This window comes from Crotalus tigris, unplaced genomic scaffold (genome assembly GCF_016545835.1).
Source record: "Crotalus tigris isolate CLP2741 ecotype Arizona unplaced genomic scaffold, ASM1654583v1 scf7180000021456.382230, whole genome shotgun sequence".
NCBI classification, from domain to species: domain Eukaryota; kingdom Metazoa; phylum Chordata; class Lepidosauria; order Squamata; family Viperidae; genus Crotalus; species Crotalus tigris.
In genome coordinates, this window is record NW_024098518.1 from 16,120 (window position 1) to 35,835 (window position 19,716).

Consider the following 19,716-nt stretch of genomic DNA (forward strand, 5'->3'; position numbering starts at 1 on the left):
TAAGAAGGCATTCTTATCTCTTCTAGCTACTCTCTGGAATTCTGCATTCAATTGGGTGTATCTTTCTCTTTCTCCTTTGCCTTTCGCTTCCCTTCTTTCCTCAGCTATTTGCAAAGCTTCCTCAGACAGCCATTTTGCTTTCTTGCATTTCTTTTTCTTTGGGATGGTTTTAGTTGCTACCTCTTGTACAATGTTGCGAACTTCCATCCATAGTTCTTCAGGCACTCTGTCTATCAGATCTAATTCCTTAAATCTATTTGTCACCTCTACTGTATATTCATCAGGAATATGATTTAGTTCATACCTGAGTGGCCTAGTGCTTTTCCCTACTTTTTTCAATTTAAGCCTAAATTTTGCAACGAGAAGCTCATGATCTGAGCCACAGTCAGCTCCTGGTCTTGTTTTTACTGACTGTATAGAGCTTCTCCATCTTTGGCTGCAGAGCACATAGTCAATCTGATTTCTATGTTGACCGTCTGGTGATGTCCATGTGTAGAGCCGTCTCTTGGGTTGTTGGAAAAGAGTGTTTGTTATGACCATCGTATTCTCTTGACAAAATTCTATTAGCCTGTGCCCTGCTTCATTTTGTACTCCAAGGCCAAACTTGCCTGTTATTCCGGTTATCTTTTGGCTTCCTACCTTAGCATTCCAATCCCCCATGATGATAAGGACATCATTTTTTGGTGTTAATTCTATAAGGTGCTGTAGGGCTTCATAGAACCGGTCAATTTCATCCTCTTCAGCACCAGTGGTTGGGGCATAGATTTGGACTATTGTGATATTGAATGGTTTGCCTTGGATTCGAATTGAGATCATTCTGTCATTTTGGGGATTGTATCCCAGTATTGCTTTTCCTATTCTTTTATTGACTATGAAGGCTACTCCATTTCTTCTGAGGGATTCTTGCCCACAGTAGTATACTTGATGGTCATCTGAGTTAAATTCACCCATTCCTGTCCAGTTTAGTTCGCTGATTCATAAGATGTCGATGTTCAGTCTTGTCATCTCTTTTTTGACTACGTCTAGCTTGCCTTGATTCATGGATCTTACATTCCAGGTTCCTATGGAGAAAAAATCTTTACAGCATCGGACTTTCCTTTCACCTTATTTTTTACCTTTTCATCTTTTTTACCATATATATATATATATATATAATATATATATATATATATATATATGTAGGTCTTGGTTGTTCGGGTTTTCTCCCGCGTAAAATTGGAAGTGTCTTGGCGACGTTTCGACGAAGTCCCATTCGTCATATTCAGGCTGGTGTTTTCAGCTTCGTGCTCGAAGCACGAAGCTGAAAACACCAGCCTGAATATGACGAATGGGACTTCGTCGAAACGTCGCCAAGACACTTCCAATTTTACGCGGGAGAAAACCCGAACAACCAAAGACCTACATACAAACACCCGCGAAAACCTCAGAAAACATATATATATATAAGGTAAAAAAGGATATATGCAGTTTTATCTTCCTTTTAGATATCAAAAGGGTTTTGCGGCTCCCCATGTTTTGTTTTTGGTGGGAAACGGGTCCAAGTGGCTCTTTGAGTGTTTTGGGTTGCCTACCCCTGGTCTATGGCATTCAGACATTTATATACCATGGAAGAATATAAATCCTTCCATTCTCCACCATCTAGCCAGAGCTAAAGCTTCTTGGATGAGAAGCAAAACTTCGTCAGAGAAAAACAAGAAAGTCCAGTTGCCTCCTGGAAAAGACCTTTGAATTTTGTTTTGGCAATTTGGGGGGGGGAGGTGGCTGCTCAAGCGAAACCCAGCCGTGGGGTTGACCCTCTGGGGGTTTGGGGGGGGACGAAGCAAGCTGGGCCTCTGGGAACCAGGGTCGGGGGTTCAGAGGTACTTTCTCAGCCTTGGCCCCTTCAGCCGCTCTGGAGTCCACCTCCCAGAATCCCCCAGTCTCGGCCTTGTCCCAGTCCAGGCAGCAGCCCTGAAGTGAAGGGACCTCCGGCTTCTGCTCGGGGCCAGGAGTTGGAGGGGGGAGCCTTGAAAGGGGTTTGGCAAGACTCACAAAGGAGCAATTGTTGCCTCCACACCAGGAAGGAGCTTCTGTTGTTCCCAAAACAGCGCCAAGCATGGTTGGATCCCTTACAAGCCGGATCTGGGTTTGGCCTCCTTCCTGCTCAGCTGAGGGGAAGCAGGAAGAGCACAGGGGCTGCTGGGCTCTTGGCCAGGTCATTCGCCCATCTTCCTCCCTCTCGGGTGAAAGGGGGGCCAGGGGGGCACCCCAAAGACCTGAAGGTCCAGGTGGGGGGCAGAAGGTCACGGAGAAAGTCTGTCTCTCCGGTCACTAAGAAGTGACACCCCCTTTCATCTTTGGATGAGGCCAAACCCGAATCCGGCTTGTACGGCATCCAACCTTGCTCGGCACTGTTTTGGGAACAACAGCAGCTCCCTTCCTGGTGCGGAGGCAACAATTGCTCCTTTGTGAGTTTCTGAGTTTCTCTTGAGCAGCCACCTCAACACTCCCCCAAGAAGCTGAGTGAAAGGGCCTCCTGGCCAAGGAACATGGGAGCTGTAGTGCAGGGCAATGGGTGGTGAACGGATGATTCTGCACAGTTGCAAAGCAGAGATGGGGACAGAGGTTGCACACAACCGGTTGCAGGTTGAGGGTGGCAAGTGTCCCCCCTCCTTGGCTCTGGGTATTTGAAGTGGGGCTGTGGGCTTCCCCCCCCCAGCCCTCCCCAGCTCAAATATGCCTCCTTTGCTGACTTGGGCAGAAAACGGTTCATCCAGGGGCAAAATCCAGGCAGAGATTTTTCCAAATGGAGGGGGGAGGCAGGAAACACCCCAATCAGTCCCCCTCCTCATCTCCACAAACTTAGGGACCCCCAGGGACCCCCCAGTTTCACCTGAGATGCAAAGGTCCTCCTGTCTCAGAAGGAACGGCCGGATTGGGGGATGGGCTGCTCCCTCTCTGTCACTGGGACGTGGAAGCTGGGGGCCCTCAGCAGAGTCTGGGGTCTTCTTGGCAGGGGCAAGCTATGCTAGTTCCACCGTGGCTTAGTGTGTCATGCACAGGAAGCCAGGATGGGGGGGGGTTTCAACTTGGGCCCAATCCAGAAAGGAGGGGGGGGGGTTCATTCTGCCCCCAAGCAAAGGGATGATGGGAAAAAGCCATTGGGCTGATCAAAACACAAGAACACCGAGGCAGAAAGTCACACTCACAGGAGGGATGTTGGAAAGTCGTGTTGCAAAGTTGGACTCCAATGTTTCTGTGTGGGGGAGTTTGCAGTGAGTGAAAAGAGTTGTGTGGTTTGTGCTTCAGCGTTTCTTCAAAACCCAGCCACCTGTTCAGCAGGTTGTGTGAACGAGGCAGCCAGCCGTTCCTTTTCTGAACCTGGGTTGAGGTCTGGGGGTGTTGTGGGAATGCAGCTATACTGGGACCTGTTCATTCCTGCAGGAAGCAGCCAAATCAGTCCTCCTCTCCTCCGCCTCCTCCTCCTCCTCCTCCTCTCCAGAAATTCATTCTTTTCTAGCACTGATGGTGCAAAGGGCAACCCTGGGCAGCTTAAAGTATTTTAAAAAATATATAAATAGAATACCTCAAAATTATAAAAATCCAAAATATGACAGCTAAATGATGGGGAGGGGGGGGAACAGGATGAGAAGGGGGGGGGGAAATGGGATCTGGTATAATCCATCAACCATCCCCAATGGGAAGACCCTCCACTGGACCCCCAAGCCAAGTGGACCTTCCTTAGGATCCCAAAGGCCTGGAGGATTGGAGCTGACCTCACTCTGGGAGGGAGGGGACCGGGATATTCCAGAAGACACCCCCCCCCCATCTTGCTTTGAATTATACCTATTCTTTATTCAGGTAATTGAATTGATGGTGGAAATGCTGCCAGTTTGCTTAATTTATTGGGAAATTCTTCACTTTTGCTGAGAATTGTAAGCTAACTGATTTGTTTGCCGTGCAAAGACAAGATTAAGGGGAAAGGCGAAGATAAACACAGATTAAACACAGCAAAGCCAACAGCCAACATAAGCACAGCATAAATACACAAACATCAGCAACCTCCATCTGCTTCAATCTAGGATGGATGCATCTGCATCTGCACGAGAGTAATACAATCATTCTATAAATACATTGCACAGACATGGTAAAATGTTACAGAAAACAGAATCACAGGACTGGAATGGAACAGACCTCAGAGGACATCAATTGTTCTCACTGTCAGAAAATTCCTCCTTATTTCTAGGCTGGCTCTCTCTTTGATAACCTTCCCCCCATTATTTCTGGTCCTGGATTCTGGTGCTTTGGAGAATGTCCCCTTCTTATCTGTGACAGCCCCACAAATATTGGAAGACTGCTATCATGTCACCCCTATTTCTTCTCTTCAGAAGGCTAGACATCCCTAGTTAACGCAACCATTCATCTTACGGTTTAGTCTCCAGACCTTTAATCATCTTTGTTGCTCTTCTCTGCATGCATAGAATAGAATAGAATAGAATAGAATAGAATAGAATAGAATAGAATAGAATAGAATAGAATAGAATAGAATATATGGAATGGAATGGAATGGAATGGAACAGAACGGAACGGAACGGAACAGAACAGAACAGAACAGAATAGAATAGAATAGAAAATAGGGAATAGAATAGAATAGAATAGAATAGAATAGAATAGAATAGAATAGAATGGAATGGAATGGAATGGAATGGAACGGAACAGAACAGAACAGAGCAGAATAGAATAGAATATATGGAATGGAATGGAATGGAATGGAATAGAATAGAATAGAATAGAATAGAATGGAATGGAATGGAACGGAACAGAACAGAACAGAACAGAGCAGAATAGAATAGAATATATGGAATGGAATGGAATGGAATAGAATAGAATAGAATAGAATAGAATAGAATAGAATAGAATATATGAAATGGAAGAATAGAATAGAATAGAATAGAATAGAATAGAACGGAACGGAACGGAACGGAAGAGAAGAGAAGAGAAGAGAAGAGAATCAAGAGTTGGAAGGGACCTTGGAGGTCTTCTAGTCCAGCCCCCTGCTCAAGCAGGAGAACCTATACCATCTCAGACAAGTGAATATCCACTCTCCTCTTAAAAATTTCCAGGGATGGAGCAGCCACGATTTCTGGTGGCCAGCTGTTCCGCTGGTTGATTGTCCTCACTGTCAGGAAGTTTCTCCTCAGTTCCAGGTTGCTTCTCTCTTTGATCAGTTTCCAACCAGTGCCAGGTTTTGTTGGTTTTAATGTTTTTAATGTTAATATAATTTTACTACCATTATTCTGCAGCTTAACTTTTGATAGGGAGTGGATTATCAGATGGGTGGGCTACATCGCTGTTTTAAACAAACAATGGTCATCAGTTGCCAAGGGGCAAGTGTTCCAAGAAGGATCAAATGGGTCCTCGTTGCTGGAACTGCATCTCAACGGGATCACCACCATCTTGGCTTACCTGTAAACCCCAAAGTCACAACGCAGAAGTCCTTGTACTTGTCATGCCCATCGGGCTGACCATCATATCAGGGTAGGTAGTCCATTCTAGATTGGTCTGTCCACTGCCGGTGGTGTTTCTGTAATGAAAGAGACGTCGCTTAGCCAATTGAGGAAAGGCCCAGGTCAGAGAGGAAAGTTTTCAGATTATAAGGGGTGGACCAAGTAGAACATCTCTCTCTCTCTCTCCATCTCTCCCTCAATCTCAGTTGATCTGGAACACCTAAGCAGGGTTTTTTCCCCCATGATGTTTTTACTTATGAATTAATAGCAGCTGTTTATCTTCTACTTGGCTCTCTGTATCATTATGCTGCTTGCACTGTCTGCACCGCCCAGCTACTCATGTTCTTACAAACCCCCCATTTTCTTTCCTCAAAGGGAAATTTTGCAGGCATCTTGTGCACCACTTTTATTTTTCTTGTGGAGCAAACAAAGGTGAGGTTCAAAGAGAAAAGCACCTCAACCTGAAGACAAGGCTGCTCTCCAGTGGTTGAAAACCTTCCTCTTGGCTTCCTTCACCTCCTTGTTGCGGAGGCTGTAGATTAAGGGGTTCAGCATGGGGGTGACGATGCAAAACATGATGGAAATCAGGGTGTCGCTTTCTAGGGAGTAGCCAGAATTTGGATGGTTGTAATTCAGAAACCCATTTCCAATATAAAGAGTTACCACAGCAATGTGTGATGCACAAGTGGAGAAGGCTTTGCGTCTGCCGGTGCTGGAGGGAATCCGGACAATGGAGGCCAGAATACAGAAATAAGACAGGATGATGAAGAGGAAGGGACAAAGGCCAATCAAAGTGCTGATGATGTGATTGGCCAGATGGTTGACCTGGGTATCACTGCAGGCAATTTTCAGCAGTGGAGGAACATCACACCAGATGTGAAGAATCTGGTGGTTTCCACAGAAATCCAACCTAGAGGCCAGGGCAGCGTAAATAGCTGAGTCCAGGAAGCCCCAGAGCCAAATGGCCAGAGACAGCTGGACACACAACTTGCCCCTCATCCGGTGGGCATAGTGCAAAGGTTGGCAGATAGCAGCGTAGCGGTCATAAGCCATGACGGCCAGCAGCGCTGGCTCACATCCTGCAAAGCCAATCAGGAAGAAGGCTTGTGCCAGGCATTGGTTGTAAGAGATGGTGTATTCCTGGCGTAAGAGGTTCACCAGGATCTTTGGTACCACCACAGAAGAAAGGCAAACATCCAAGCAGGAGAGCTGGCTGAGGAAGAAGTACATGGGGGTGTGAAGACGGGAATCCAGGAGAACCAGGGTTATGATCATGAGGTTGCCCAGCAGAGTGACCAGATAGGCAGCCAGGAACACCAAGAAAAAATGGACGTAGTGTCTCTGGAATATGGAGAAGGCCAGGAAGATAAATTCTGTCTCCTGTGTTTGGTTGTGGGCATCCATCAGGAAGAACATAGACACCTGGGAAGAGAAAAAAATTCTTCTGAAGAAAGCAGCGAGTGGCAACGGAGCCTGAAAAATGGATGGAAAAATAACACAGTAATTATTTGAGGACTCAGACTGGAATTATGAAGGATGAGAGTTTAGTGATCCCTTCCACTTAAAAAAGAACCGATTGCTTGTGGTGTTTTGAATTAGAATTACCTGCAGGATGAGATGAATTCAATTGGGGGCACAGAGCTGGAGGAGCAGAGCTTAATTCTCTCCTTGCATTTCTGGGGCATTCAGCCTGCAGACCCTGACAACACCACTTCCAAGCTTGGCATCAGAAGCATATTCCATAAAGAGGACCAACGGGTTACTTGGAGAAGAAGCCACCATACCGGTTCCAGAAAAGGAAGTGGCAGTCCTTCGGCCCTGCTGTCAAACTTCCCAGGTAGACCATAGAGGAAACACAACCAGATGAGTTAATTCAACTTTATGGTATGGCTACAATAAAGCCGTAGCAGAATCTTGCAAGTCTGAAAGTACAAGTGTCCTGCCATCTTGTTTTACAGCCTGAGCAGTTGTTCATTTCTGAGTTCCTTTCTCCGTAGGCTCTGCTCTGTCTTATCTGATTGTTCTCTAGGTAATGTCCCTTTGTCCCATCTCCCAAGTTCATCCCCACATACCAAAACCTCTGCCTTCTCCAAACCCTGGTGAGTTATGACTCTCAGCTGGATTAGCAGGTTTTCCTTCAATCCTTCAAGAGGTCATCAGCTTAGACAAGGACATTCTAATGGGACATCCTTGATGTTCCAGTGGGTCCTACTCTTTTCCTGGCAATTGATCTTCTTCCAACAAAAAGTGCCAAATGAAACTGAGAAGACTGTGAAGATCCTCCAGGCTAAAGACTATTTATGTGTTTCCTACACTGTCTAATTGCTTGGATTTTTTTAAAGCATGTTGTTGAAGCTGAGAGCAGCATGAACAGTTGAATCAAAACCTCTCGCGTTTCCTTTACTGGAGTTCTTTGCCTTTGTAATTTCAGTAAGGACCATCAATTCTCCCTCGGTCAATGTGGAGCACAGTCCAGCTGTACCATTCCTTTGGACATCCTGTGTCTCTTCAACAGAGACTTAAGAAAATGGTTGACTTGCTCTGAGCTTCAACACAGAACAGGTCTGTCCACCCTTGCTCTTTAGAAACCTTTAAGTATTTGTCCAAATACCTTTAAGTATTTGTCCAATGTTGTCCCACCTCACTCATATGAAGGTCCAACTTCATTTAGAATTAGGTCTGCATATGGTATTACCTGAGATTAATACAGTTTTAAGGGAGATAATTAGCTTCCACTGTCTTTCAGGGTTCCAAAAAACAAGTGATGTCTACCAATTGGATGAAAAGATGTTGGGAACAGAAGGAGAAGGTGACCTCCAGTTATAGAGATGTTTTAGAAGATCTGCCTTTACTTGCAAGATTGAGGTTTACAGTGAGGGAGACAGGTCATCTTCCAAATTCCCTCTGATGAGCCTAAAAGCAGCCTTGCATTTTATACCTAGATGTTTTAGGTCTGGAGCTTCTTGCTATCATGGTCAAGAGCCAACAGAAAACCACCGAAACTACTAGCCCTTAATATATATCCATAATTTAATTATATGGTATGAAGATGTGCTTGGATTGACTTGTGTTGAATCTCACCATCTCCCTTGCCTGTCAGGAAATGTATCTCCGTATGTTTCCCCACAGTCAGCTTTCATTTGGACTGCCGCTCTGAATGGCCAATTTGACCAATTTGCCTAATCCAAGTCCATCTTTGGAGCACGACAGAGAGGAAGGATAGAAAGGTCTGGGTTGTTCACAGTTAAAACTGTTGTCCCCTCAGAGAGGAGAAACTCTTTGCCGTTTCTGAGATCTCCTAAATGAATATTCCTGGGTTGAATCTTGCATTCCTGGTCATGCTCTTCCTTCTCCTTTCCAAGGTCAATCTCTCCTTGCAGTTGTCTCCTTAAAGGAGGATGTTGGCTGGACTGCGAAGCAGCTCACCTTGGCTGGTTGTCCCACCTGCAGGAGACCAGCTGCGGTTCAAGCAGAGTCAAACTCTCCCCCACAGATGGGTTCAGACACAATGAGAATGGTGGTCACTGAGCCAAAAGTCCACCTACAGAGTAGAAATTTGAGCTGAAACAGAAAATTGCTGGCCGAGAACAGAGACTTTCATTGCTTAGCTGCCACTTTGCAACCGGAGCTGGAAATAAAAGTTTTACCACTCTGGAACTCAATTCTGTGCCCAAGAATGGGGCCGGTCTCCCTGGAGCAGCTCACAGGGGCTGCTGGTGGGAATAACCAGCATTGACGAGAGAGAGAGAGTTAGCTACGGTAATTGGTCCAACTTTCTGGGATGATGACATGAGAGTTAAGGGACCTCGTTATGGGTGTGTGTGCCCAAACAAGCACAGCACAAGGGGTGCAATCCAATTCTCCATCATCACAATCCATTTATAACAAATGCAAGGGATTTCATCATCTCTGTTTTGCTATGAAGCAGCAATCAATTAATGACCCTCAGACTCATTTTCCAAAACACCTTGAGGGATTTCATTATAGACCCTCACAAGCTGCCCCTCAGCTAGAAATGTCCAGGCTGGGAATTAGGGCACGATGTCCAGGCTAGGGAATGGACACCCCTTTTTAAAATTCGTGTGAATTCTTTCTCTCAACATTCACACAACTAAACTTGTTTTCCTAATAGAGAGAAAGGGGCCGGCTGGATGGTTGGGTACATGGATGGATACATGGATGGATGAGTTGGTGGGTCAATGAGTGGATGGGTGGGTGTATGGATGAATGGATGGATGGGTGGTTGGGCAGATAGATGCATAGAACGATGGAGGGATGAGTGGGTGGATGGATACATGGATGGATGAGTTGGTGGGTTAATGAGTGTATGGATGGGTGGAGTAAAATTTGATTTTTCCACAAAAGCTATATCAAACTTTGGGGAAGAAATGGTGGGCTGAAGATTGGTCCACAAAAAAATGAAGTTGATGACTTTGGCGGAATGAAGAGTTGGTGAATAGACCGGCTCTTCAATATTTCCTCTCTGGACTAAGAAAGGATTTGACATCACCCACAAGTAATCCAGACAGTTGCTCCTCATGAAGAGACAACAAGACCACAGTCTTTATTTTTCCTTTTTCTCTTTTCTTCACCTTCTAATTTTTTTTCTTTTCCTTGTTTTTAATTTGCATTAATTTCTACTGTTATTTTAATTTTAAATGAAATTATAAAAAGACGTAAGCGCTAGCTACTCATGTTCTTAGAGTTAATCTCCCTTTGTTTTATCATGGAAATGATTTTGCAGGCACCTTTAGAAAGTCCTTCTACCACAGTTCATCTGCACAGCTTTCATTTTTCATAGGAGGGTCAACAAAAGACCTTCCTTGAGAAACATACACATTAATTCAAATACACTTTAGACCAGAGATTTTTTTTATTAGGGTCAATGGACCAAATTTTAAAAAAAGAAAGCATGGTACATTAATCTTACATTTGGTTACAGCAGTAAAATTCCTATATACTCAACAATGGAAAGATTCTACTATACTGACAATGGAAGAGTAGTTAGTAAAAGTGATGGGACTGGAACAGATGGCAAACTGAATGGCTCTCGTTAGAGAAAAAACAGTAACAAAATTTATTTTTAAATGGAGCCCACTGGTGGGCTTTTTACAAGAAGTAAAAAAACAAAACAAATTATGACATATGGATTTGATGATTAGTAAAAACTGTTGACCGTTTGGAAAGTGGATGCCAAGGGTCTTCAAACTTGGCAACTTTAAGACTTGTGGACTTCAACTCCCATAATTCCTCAGCCAGGCATGCATAAAAGGGCCAAGTTGGAAGGCCCCTGTCCTAAACTAAGAGGCTGAATAAATAAACTTTGTAAAAAAAAAGTTGGAAATCTCTTTTTATATTTCTGTTTTTTTTCCTTATAATTGTTTGTTTTCTGTACTCCTATCCTCCCTCCTTCTCTTTATTCTACCTACCCTTCTTTCTGGCCATTTCTGTCTGTTAGGTTTTATCTTTATGTTGTATAAAAATGTAATCGTTATATTAAAAAAAGGACCTCCAAAATGAAGACTATCCTCTTTTCCAGCCCTTGAGAAGCTTCCTCAGGGCCGCCTTCACCTCCTTGTTATGGATGCTGTAGATCAAGGGGTTCAACATCGGGGTGACGATGCAAAACATAGTGGAGATCAAAGCATCAACCTCCAGAGAGTATCCAGCACTGGGCTGGTTGTAATTCATACTCCCATTACCAACAAACAGAGTTACCACACTAATGTGTGATGCACAAGTGGAGAAGGCTTTGCGCCTGCCAGTGTTAGAGTGAATTCGCAGAACGGAGGCTAGAATGTAGAAATAGGACAGGATGATGAAGAGGAAGGGATTGAGGCCTACAAAGATGCTGGTGATGTGATTGGCCAATTCATTGACCGAGGTATCACTGCAGGCGATTTTCAATAATGGAGGGACATCACAAAAGATGTGAGGAACATTGTTGTTTCCACAGAAGTCCATTCTACAGGCTAGGGAAATGTGGATGGCCGAGTGTAGGAAGCCCCAGAGCCAAATGGCCACAGACAGTTGGACGCACAACTTGCCCCTCATCAGGTGGCCATAATGCAGAGGCTGACAAATGGCAGCGTAGCGGTCATAGGCCATGACGGCCAGCAGGGCCAGCTCACATCCTGCAAAGCCAATCAAGAAGAAGGCTTGTGCCAAGCATTGGTTGTAAGAGATAGTCTGCTCTTGGCGTAGGAAGTTCACCAAGATCTTTGGTACCACCACAGAAGAAAGGCAAACATCCAAGCAGGAGAGCTGGCTGAGGAAGAAGTACATGGGGGTGTGAAGACGGGAATCCAGGAGAATTAAGATTATAATCATGATGTTGCTCATCAGCGTGGCCAAATAGGCAGCCAGGAACACCAGGAAAAGGTGGGTTGTGTAGCTCAGCAGGTGGGAGAAACCCAGGAAGAGGAATTCGGTCACTTGTGTTTGGTTTTGTGCATTCATGGGGAAGAAAATGTACAGCTGAGAAGAGAGAAAAAGGCAAAGAAGATCAGTGGGCTTTGGAAAATGCACGGAAGAAGTAAAATTAGGGGTCCTTGGTACTCTTTGAGTTTGGCTGTTTCCTTGCAAGTGTTTCATTACCCAACTGGGTAACATCATCAGGGCTGGTGAAATCACATCGCTAGCATTGATGATGTTACGTAGTTTGGTAATGAAATATCTGCAAGAAACCACCAAGCTCAGAGAGCAACAAAGACCGCATTGTCATTGTCTTTCTCCTCCTCCTCCTCCTCCTCCTCCTCCTCCTCCTCCTCCTCCTCCTCCTCCTCCTCCTCCTCCTCTCTTTCCTCCACTCTGCAAACCCCACTCCCTTCTAGCATTGATGATGTTACCTAGTTGGGTCATGAAACATCTGCAAGAAATCAGCCAACCTCAGAGCACCTTGATTTTATTCCTGAGCTACAAATATTCTCCTTTATTGGTTGTTACGACCAGCTAAGTGGCTCAAGCTTCTTTCTGTCATGGATTTCATTAAAAAAAAAGGTCACCCCTGGGCTAGAGGTGTGCCATCTGAAGTTAACCCCAAGGTGGACAGTGCAGGTCAGATGGACCAGTTAATTTTATTGAAAACAGGTTGTATTTAATCCCCTCATTTCAATCCTGAGCTACTTATACTGTATTCTCCTTCAGAAGTAAAATTACAATGTCATTGTTTGAGGTCTCCATGGGAGGATGACATTTTAGAGATCTCCTCCACTAATTCCTCCAGATATTTGGATTAGAATTAGAGGCAAGAAAAATTGGGCATCCAGACCCAATGGAGCCAAGCTTAATTTTCTCCCTTCATTTCTGGAGAATTCGGTATGCAAACTCTGAGGAACATCTCTTCCAACCTTGATATCAGAACTAGATTCTAGACAAATGACTCACTGGGGGAAGAAGGACCTGGTAATGGGATAGCTCTGATTTTCCAATATTGGAACATTGCCTGTTTATATACTCCAGCTTCTTTTGCTATAGGAGAGGCAAAGGCACTTGCGGGGATCCAGATCCAAGATAGTTAAACCAACAACTTCATGGAATACAAGTCAAATATGGATTGTACATTGATGTTAGTCGTGGTAGCAAGGTATATATGTAAGTTTCCAACTCCTAGCTTTCAACCAGGGAGCTGTTTTCTCCATTTAATGTCTACATTGGGAGCAGCAGTTCAACCTAAGAAGGATGGGAGAGGCTGGAGGGGTAGAAAATTACAAGTTGTGATCTATTGTGAGTCTCACACAGGGAAAGGACCTGTCCACTTCTATGATTTCCTAGATGGAAATTCCTGCTTCCTCCTCCTTAAGGGACAAAATCTCCTTTTAATGCCACCCCATCCCAATGGAAAGAGAATCCTTGATGGACCCCAAAGCAGCTCACCTTGGCTGATTATCCCACCTGCAGAAGACCAGCTACGGCTGAAGCAGACTCATCCTCTCCCCAATTTCTCCCATAGTTCAGTTCAGTTGCAATGAAGTTGGAATCAACACCCTGGCAACAGAGCAGGAAGGGAGGTGTTCGGACGTTCATCCTTAGAACGGGGCAAGTCTCATAGTTGCTTGTATTATCCATGGCAGGTGGTGCCCATGGGGGAAAATGTGACTTGGCAAGGTGGGGGCCCTGGGAGTATTCCTGCCTGGGATCCTGGAGGGAATACAACCGGGAGGGCAGGCAGCAAAGATCCTTGGGGGCAAAGCTGACTTCTCTGGGACTTGTTAGCAGGTACAGAACAGTTTTCTGGTGTTGGATTCAGGAGACGGGGAGAAATGGAGACGGCACAGCATAAGAATCTTTTTCAGTTTTGAACTTGAGATCAATTGTCTCATTTGCTGTTAGCTGGTGCTCTAGAAATGACTTCAAGAGCATTTTTTAAAAAAGGCACATATGGATGCCAGATTAATTTCACATTTGACTCCTTCCCCTGGCTTGGCCAGTCTCTCTCTCTCTCCTACAGCTATGACACTTTCTTATGATGACCTTTAATGATGCCCAGCTGGACTTTGTAATAATAAGGCTCCATGGCTATATATGCAGCACTCCAGTAGAAGGCTAGTTTTGTTAAAGGCATCAACTCTGGGGAAAATACTCATCTTTCCTGCATAAAGAACTGGTGCAGAACCTTTACAAAATGTTTTATAGATGGCATCTCCCACCACAAGATTGGCTAAAATGTGTACCAATGTCTCCCCTAAATGTTGGAAATGTAATTTGACAAGTGGAACTTGCTATCATATGTGGTGGGAATGCATGCAAACTCGTGATTTTTGGAACAGGATTAAAGTATGGTTGGAAGAAATATTAGAGCAAGTGGTAGAACCAAAACCAGAACTCTTTCTATTAGGTTTAACTATGCAAAATCATGACAAAGGCGTACTTTATTTAATGCTACACATTTTAACAGCTTCCAGACTGTTTTTTGCTCAAAATTGGAGGAATAAGGGAACTCCAACGGAAGAAGAGATCCTGCATAAAATTTTATCATGTGCTGAGATGGACAGGCTTACAATGATTATGAAAGACAAAACAGAACATGAATACTTCGAAATCTGGGGCAAATTTTACCATTGGTATGAATTAAGGAGAACTGCTCGGACTTCAAGTTAATGTTAGAATTAAAAGATATATATAACTGTACATATAATTGTATATATAATTATATTGTATAGAAGATGAGGCTTATATAGAACAGCGGTTCTCAACCTATGGGTCGCGACCCCATTTGGGGTCGATCGACCTCTTTTGCGGGGTCGCCAAAGGCGGCGATCCGCCATTTTGTCCCCTCCGGGGGGGGTGCTGCGCACGCACGCCGCGCGTGGGAGCGGCGGCGCGCCTCCGGGGGGCGGCGGCACACCTCGGGGGGTGGCGTCGTGCATGCGCACCGCGCGCGGGGGGGCTGCCCCCATGCGCGCTGCGCCGCACATGCGCATAACGTTTGTGTGACGGGGGTCGCCATCACACAAACGTTGAGAACCGCTGATATAGAGGTTAAGAACGATGTATTAAGCTTTTGTACCATGATAGGAACTGATAGGAAAATTCATTCTGGAATGTCATGTTTGTCCATTTTTGTTTTAATTGTATTATGAATAAAAATATTAAAAAAAAAAGAACTCGTGCAGGTGCCCAGAAAGATTTCAGAGTGAACAGAGATTGTGAAGGGAATACAGGACACAATTACACAGGCATTTCAGCTTCAGGAAGACCTAATTGTGTGTGTGTGTGTGTGTGTATGTGTGTGTGTGTGTGTGTGTATACATCCTCCCATCTTCTAATCAACTCTGGAGGCTCTCAATTAAAGTTAAAATAATGTATAAAACCATATTCAAACTAGAAAAGTGAACACATTAAAAACAACAGAGACCAGGCGCCAAGTCAACCTGGATGTTTGGTTAGCCAACTTTATCTCAGCACTTTGGGGGGGGGGGGGAGGTCTTCAGAGCTTTATGGAAGTCTAAGAGGGTAAAGACCTGCTGAAAGTCAGAAGGAAGAGCGTTCCATAGGGTTAGGGGAAAAGGCTCCCTTCCTAGCTTCCATTAGATGACAATATTTGGGAGAAGGGACTAGGACCCTGCTCAGCTTAATTGGTAGGACAGGCTGATGTCCTCAGGAAAACGTGATCCCACAGACCACCTGGAGATGTACCATGTAGGGTTTTAAAGAGCAACAAAGATGATCAGGGACTGGAGGCTCAAACATACAAGGACCGGTTGCAGGAATTGAGTATGTCTAGTTTAATGAAGAGAAGGATGAGAGGGGAAAGGATAGCAGCGTTTCAATATCTCAGGGGCTGCCCCAAAGAAGAGGGAGTCAAGCTATTCTCCAAAGCATCTGAAGGCAGGACAAGAAGCAACTAACCAAAGAGAGAAGCAACCTGGAACTAAGGAGAAATTTTCTGACAGTTAGAACAATTAACAAGTGGAACTATCTGCCTCCAGAAGTTGTGAATGCTCCAACACTGGAAGTTTTCAAGAAGAGACTGGGCAGCCATTTGTCTGAAATGGTAGAGAGTTTTTTGCCTGAGCAGGGGGTTGGACTAGATGACCTCCAAGGTCCCTTCCAACTCTGTTATTGTTATTATTATTGTTATTGTTGTTATTAGTGATGGCCAAAACCTTGAATTGCACTCAGAAAGAAACTTGAAGCTGATGCAGCTCATGTAACAAAACAATTATATGGACAACCTGGGACAGCAATCACAATGCACACTGCTGCATTCTGGAGCAGTCAAAGTTTAGTGTGGTCTTCAAGGACAGCCCATGTAGATGGCATTGCAGTAATCCACACAGGAGGCGACCTAGACATGCTCTTTCACAGCAAAAACTGTTATGTGACATGCAGAGAACAACTAGGAAAGAGTCAAAGAAGGCCAGAGATCAGTCAAAGAGATCCAATATAGTTTGATCCAATAGGATAATGTACTGTACATTTGCCATTCATTATATTGGCCACCTAATGAGAAGGAAGGACTCACTGGAGAAGGGCCTAATGCTGGGAAAGATGGAGGGCAATAGAAGAAGGGGACAACAGAGAAGGAGGTGGCTGGATGGAGTCACTGAAGCAGGAGGCGTGAGCTTCAATGGACTCCAGAAGATGGTGGAGGACAGGAAGACCTGGAGGAATGTTGTCCATGGGGTCGCGATGGGTCGGACATGAATTCGCAATTAACAATAACAACAACAAATTTTTTAATGCTGCAAACCTTCCTGGCTTCTACCATGTCCATGTCTTGTTTCCCACGTTGGCCCTTTGACTATCCAAATGCTGTTCCTATCCCTCATCTGAATTCTATCTTAGCTAGAGCTGATCATTGCTCTGGGACAGTAGAATTATGTTTATGTATTTTAAGTTTGTTTGGGTGTATGGTGTATGGTGAAAAATACTAAAAAAATTATAAAGAATTAATGCTAGGAGAAAGGTGTTGCTTTTTCTCACAGATTTCTTGACAAACCATACAGAACACAGAAGGCTGAAGTCAAAGGAGTTCTCATTAGGATGCAAAGTCCCATATTTCCTATTCTTACAACAACTGCCAAAGTTTTTTTCTTCTCGTGGAAATAATTTTGCAGGTGCCTTGAGAAAGTACTTCTACCCCAGTTCTCTTTTATCCTTCCTAAGGGCTCAAAGACATGAAGTACAGCAAACCCCCCCCCCCACACACACACAAATTAATACAATGCTGTCTTCCGGCAGCTGAGAATCTTCCTCAAGGCCCCCTTCACCTCCTTGTTGCGGAAGCTGTAGATCAAAGGGTTCAGCATGGGGGTGACGATGCAAAAAGATGTGGAGATTAGAGTATCAGTCTCAATGGAGTAGCCAGCACTGGGCTGGTTGTAGTTCAAGTATCCATTTCCAACACAGAGAGTTACCACGGCAATGTGTGATGCACAAGTGGAGAACGCTTTGCGCCTGCCAGTGTTGGAGGGAATCTTCAAAATAGAGACCAAAATATAGAAATAGGACAGGATGATGAAGAGGAAGGGGCCGAGGCCCACAAAGATGCTGGTGACGTGATTGGTCAATTCGTTGACCCAGGAATCACTGCAGGCAATTTTCAGTAATGGAGGAACATCACAAAAGATGTGAGGAACATTGTTGTTTCCACAAAAGTCCAACCTACAGGCCAGGGCAACATGGATGGCGGAGTCCAGGAAGCCCCAGAGCCAAATGGCCACAGAAAACTGGATGCACAATTTTGTCCTCATCAGGTGGGCATAATGCAAAGGCTGACAAATGGCAGCATAGCGGTCAAAGGCCATGATGGCCAGCAATGCTGGCTCACATCCCGCAAAGCCAATCAGGAAGAAGGCTTGTGCCAGACATTGGTTGTAGGAGATGGTCTGTTCTTGGCGTAGGAAGTTCACCAAGATCTTTGGTACCACCACAGAAGAAAGGCAAACATCCAAGCAGGAGAGCTGGCTGAGGAAGAAGTACATGGGGGTGTGAAGACGAGAATCCAGCAGAACCAGGGTTATGATCATGAGGTTGCCCATCAGCGTGGCCAAATAGGCAGCCAGGAACACCAGGAAAAGGTGGACCTGGTGGCTCCGAAGGCTGGAGAAACCAAGAAGGATGAATTCAGTCTGGTTATGGGAATCCATGGGAGGAGGAGGAGAAGGCTTAGCTGGGAAGAGAAAATTGGGCAAGGGAAGAAATTAGAATTAACAGCAGAGTAAGATGAGTTAAACGACCCACTAGAACTTCATTTCCCCAAAGGTCAGATTGACCGCCCACCTTGCTATGTTCCTCAAGGTCTTGAAGACAAGCTTTGGTCATTGGGCCACGGGTTTCCATTCAGAGCCCATCAAGCGGCTTGCTTGATTCTGTTGTCACTGAAGTGGAGATTTACACCGTGAATCTGGATTTTTAATGTTGTGTGCCAGCTGGAGCCTGTCCGTTGGGAGGCTGTATCCATTTGAGAAATGAAAATAACTAACTAGATTTGGGGTGCAGGAGCAGCAGAGCAGAATTTAATTCTCTCCCTGCCTTCCAGAAAATGATTGATAGGTGGAAAGGGGACCCAGAGGTGTTGTGCTTTGCTTTGTAGAAGTGTTTCAGGAGAGTTTGCTTTCCAAGTGGATGGAGATGTTAGAGTAAAAGGGCTCCTTTGAAGACAACTCTCGCAAACTCAAAAGCAACCCCTTCCTCTTCATGTTCCTCATCAGATATTATGTTGATGCCCAATATTTGTCTGACCATGGAGGTTCCACCGTGCTACAATAACTTATAACAGTATGAAGGTCCTTGGTGCTCTCTGAGCTTGCTTGTTTTCTTGCAGATGTTTCATTATCCACACCAATGGTGATGTTATCCATTCAGTCATGTCCAACTTTTGGGAGTCAGATCCCTCCGCATCTTCTGATCTCTCACTCCTTTTTTGCACCCAAATTAGGTGACCTCATTTTGGGTCATTAAAATGGGGGCAAGAACCACCAAGATCCGAGAGCACCAAGGACCCTTCATTTGAGACCTATCAGCTACTAAGCGATGGTATCAGTAGTACCAATATATAATTACTAGTTGACTTTGATAGCATGCAGATGGTGTCGGTTGACTATTTTAAATCTGGAACCTTCAGTTCCTTCATCTGCCCATAACAAAAGAAGCTGGAATGTATTCCTGACAGTTTCCAGTTCCTAGCTTCCATCCAAGGAGCTGTTTTGTCAAAACAAAGTCTGTGTTTGGAGCAGTGGATAACCCTGGAAAGATGAGAAGTGCTAGATTGGTGGTGATAATATATTGTGGTGAATCTTGGGCAGAAGGAGGACTTGGCCCTTTATGAGATTCCCTAAAAGGAGATTTCTGGATTGAATCTTGTATTCCCAATCCCTCCTTTCTAACACCCAAAATCCACTCCTTTTAATCCCACCCCATCCCAAACAGAAGGAGAATCCTTGATGGACCCCAAAGTATCTCACCTTGGCTGGTTATCCCACCTACAGAAGACCAGCTGCAGCTGAAGCAGACTCATCCTCTCCCCAAATTCTCCCACAGTTGGGTTCAGATGCAATGAAGTGGGAGCCAACACTCTGGCCACAGAGCAGGGGGGAGATGTTCAGACGTTCACCCTTAGAACAGGGCAACTCTCGTAGTTGCTTGCATTATCCGTGGCAGGTGGTGCTTGTGGGGAAAGATAGGACTTGGCCCTGGGGCCTGGGAGTATCCCTGCCTGGGATCCTGGAGGGATTACAGGTGGGAGGGCAGGCAGCATAGATCCTGGGGGGCAAAGTTGACTTCT

At 44.9% G+C, this 19,716-nt stretch overlaps 3 protein-coding genes across 4 annotated transcripts; all 3 read right to left on the reverse strand.

Moving 5' to 3' along the window:
• Window positions 1-5,226: 5,226 nt before the first annotated feature.
• On the reverse strand, window positions 5,227-9,213 carry LOC120296735 (olfactory receptor 5V1-like). The gene is made up of 4 exons (XM_039318679.1): window positions 8,568-9,213; window positions 7,092-7,315; window positions 5,942-6,908; window positions 5,227-5,563 (listed from the first exon to the last, which is right to left on the reverse strand). Exon 3 carries the CDS (start codon window positions 6,900-6,902, stop codon window positions 5,943-5,945), a length of 960 nt encoding a protein of 319 aa, XP_039174613.1. The 5' UTR covers window positions 6,903-6,908; window positions 7,092-7,315; window positions 8,568-9,213; the 3' UTR covers window positions 5,227-5,563; window position 5,942.
• A 1,124-nt stretch (window positions 9,214-10,337) lies between these two features.
• LOC120296732 (olfactory receptor 5V1-like) lies at window positions 10,338-13,499 on the reverse strand. The gene is made up of 2 exons (XM_039318677.1): window positions 13,362-13,499; window positions 10,338-11,963 (listed from the first exon to the last, which is right to left on the reverse strand). Exon 2 carries the CDS (start codon window positions 11,943-11,945, stop codon window positions 11,010-11,012), a length of 936 nt encoding a protein of 311 aa, XP_039174611.1. The 5' UTR covers window positions 11,946-11,963; window positions 13,362-13,499; the 3' UTR covers window positions 10,338-11,009.
• A 3,095-nt stretch (window positions 13,500-16,594) lies between these two features.
• LOC120296729 (olfactory receptor 5V1-like) lies at window positions 16,595-19,669 on the reverse strand. Of its 2 annotated transcripts, none has more exons than XM_039318674.1 (2): window positions 19,397-19,669; window positions 16,595-18,102 (listed from the first exon to the last, which is right to left on the reverse strand). In XM_039318674.1, exon 2 carries the CDS (start codon window positions 18,077-18,079, stop codon window positions 17,147-17,149), a length of 933 nt encoding a protein of 310 aa, XP_039174608.1. In that variant the 5' UTR covers window positions 18,080-18,102; window positions 19,397-19,669; the 3' UTR covers window positions 16,595-17,146. The 2 variants fall into 2 exon arrangements, with proteins under 2 accessions (XP_039174608.1, XP_039174607.1); XM_039318673.1 differs by lacking the exon at window positions 19,397-19,669 and adding an exon at window positions 18,213-18,452.
• Window positions 19,670-19,716: the final 47 nt, after the last annotated feature.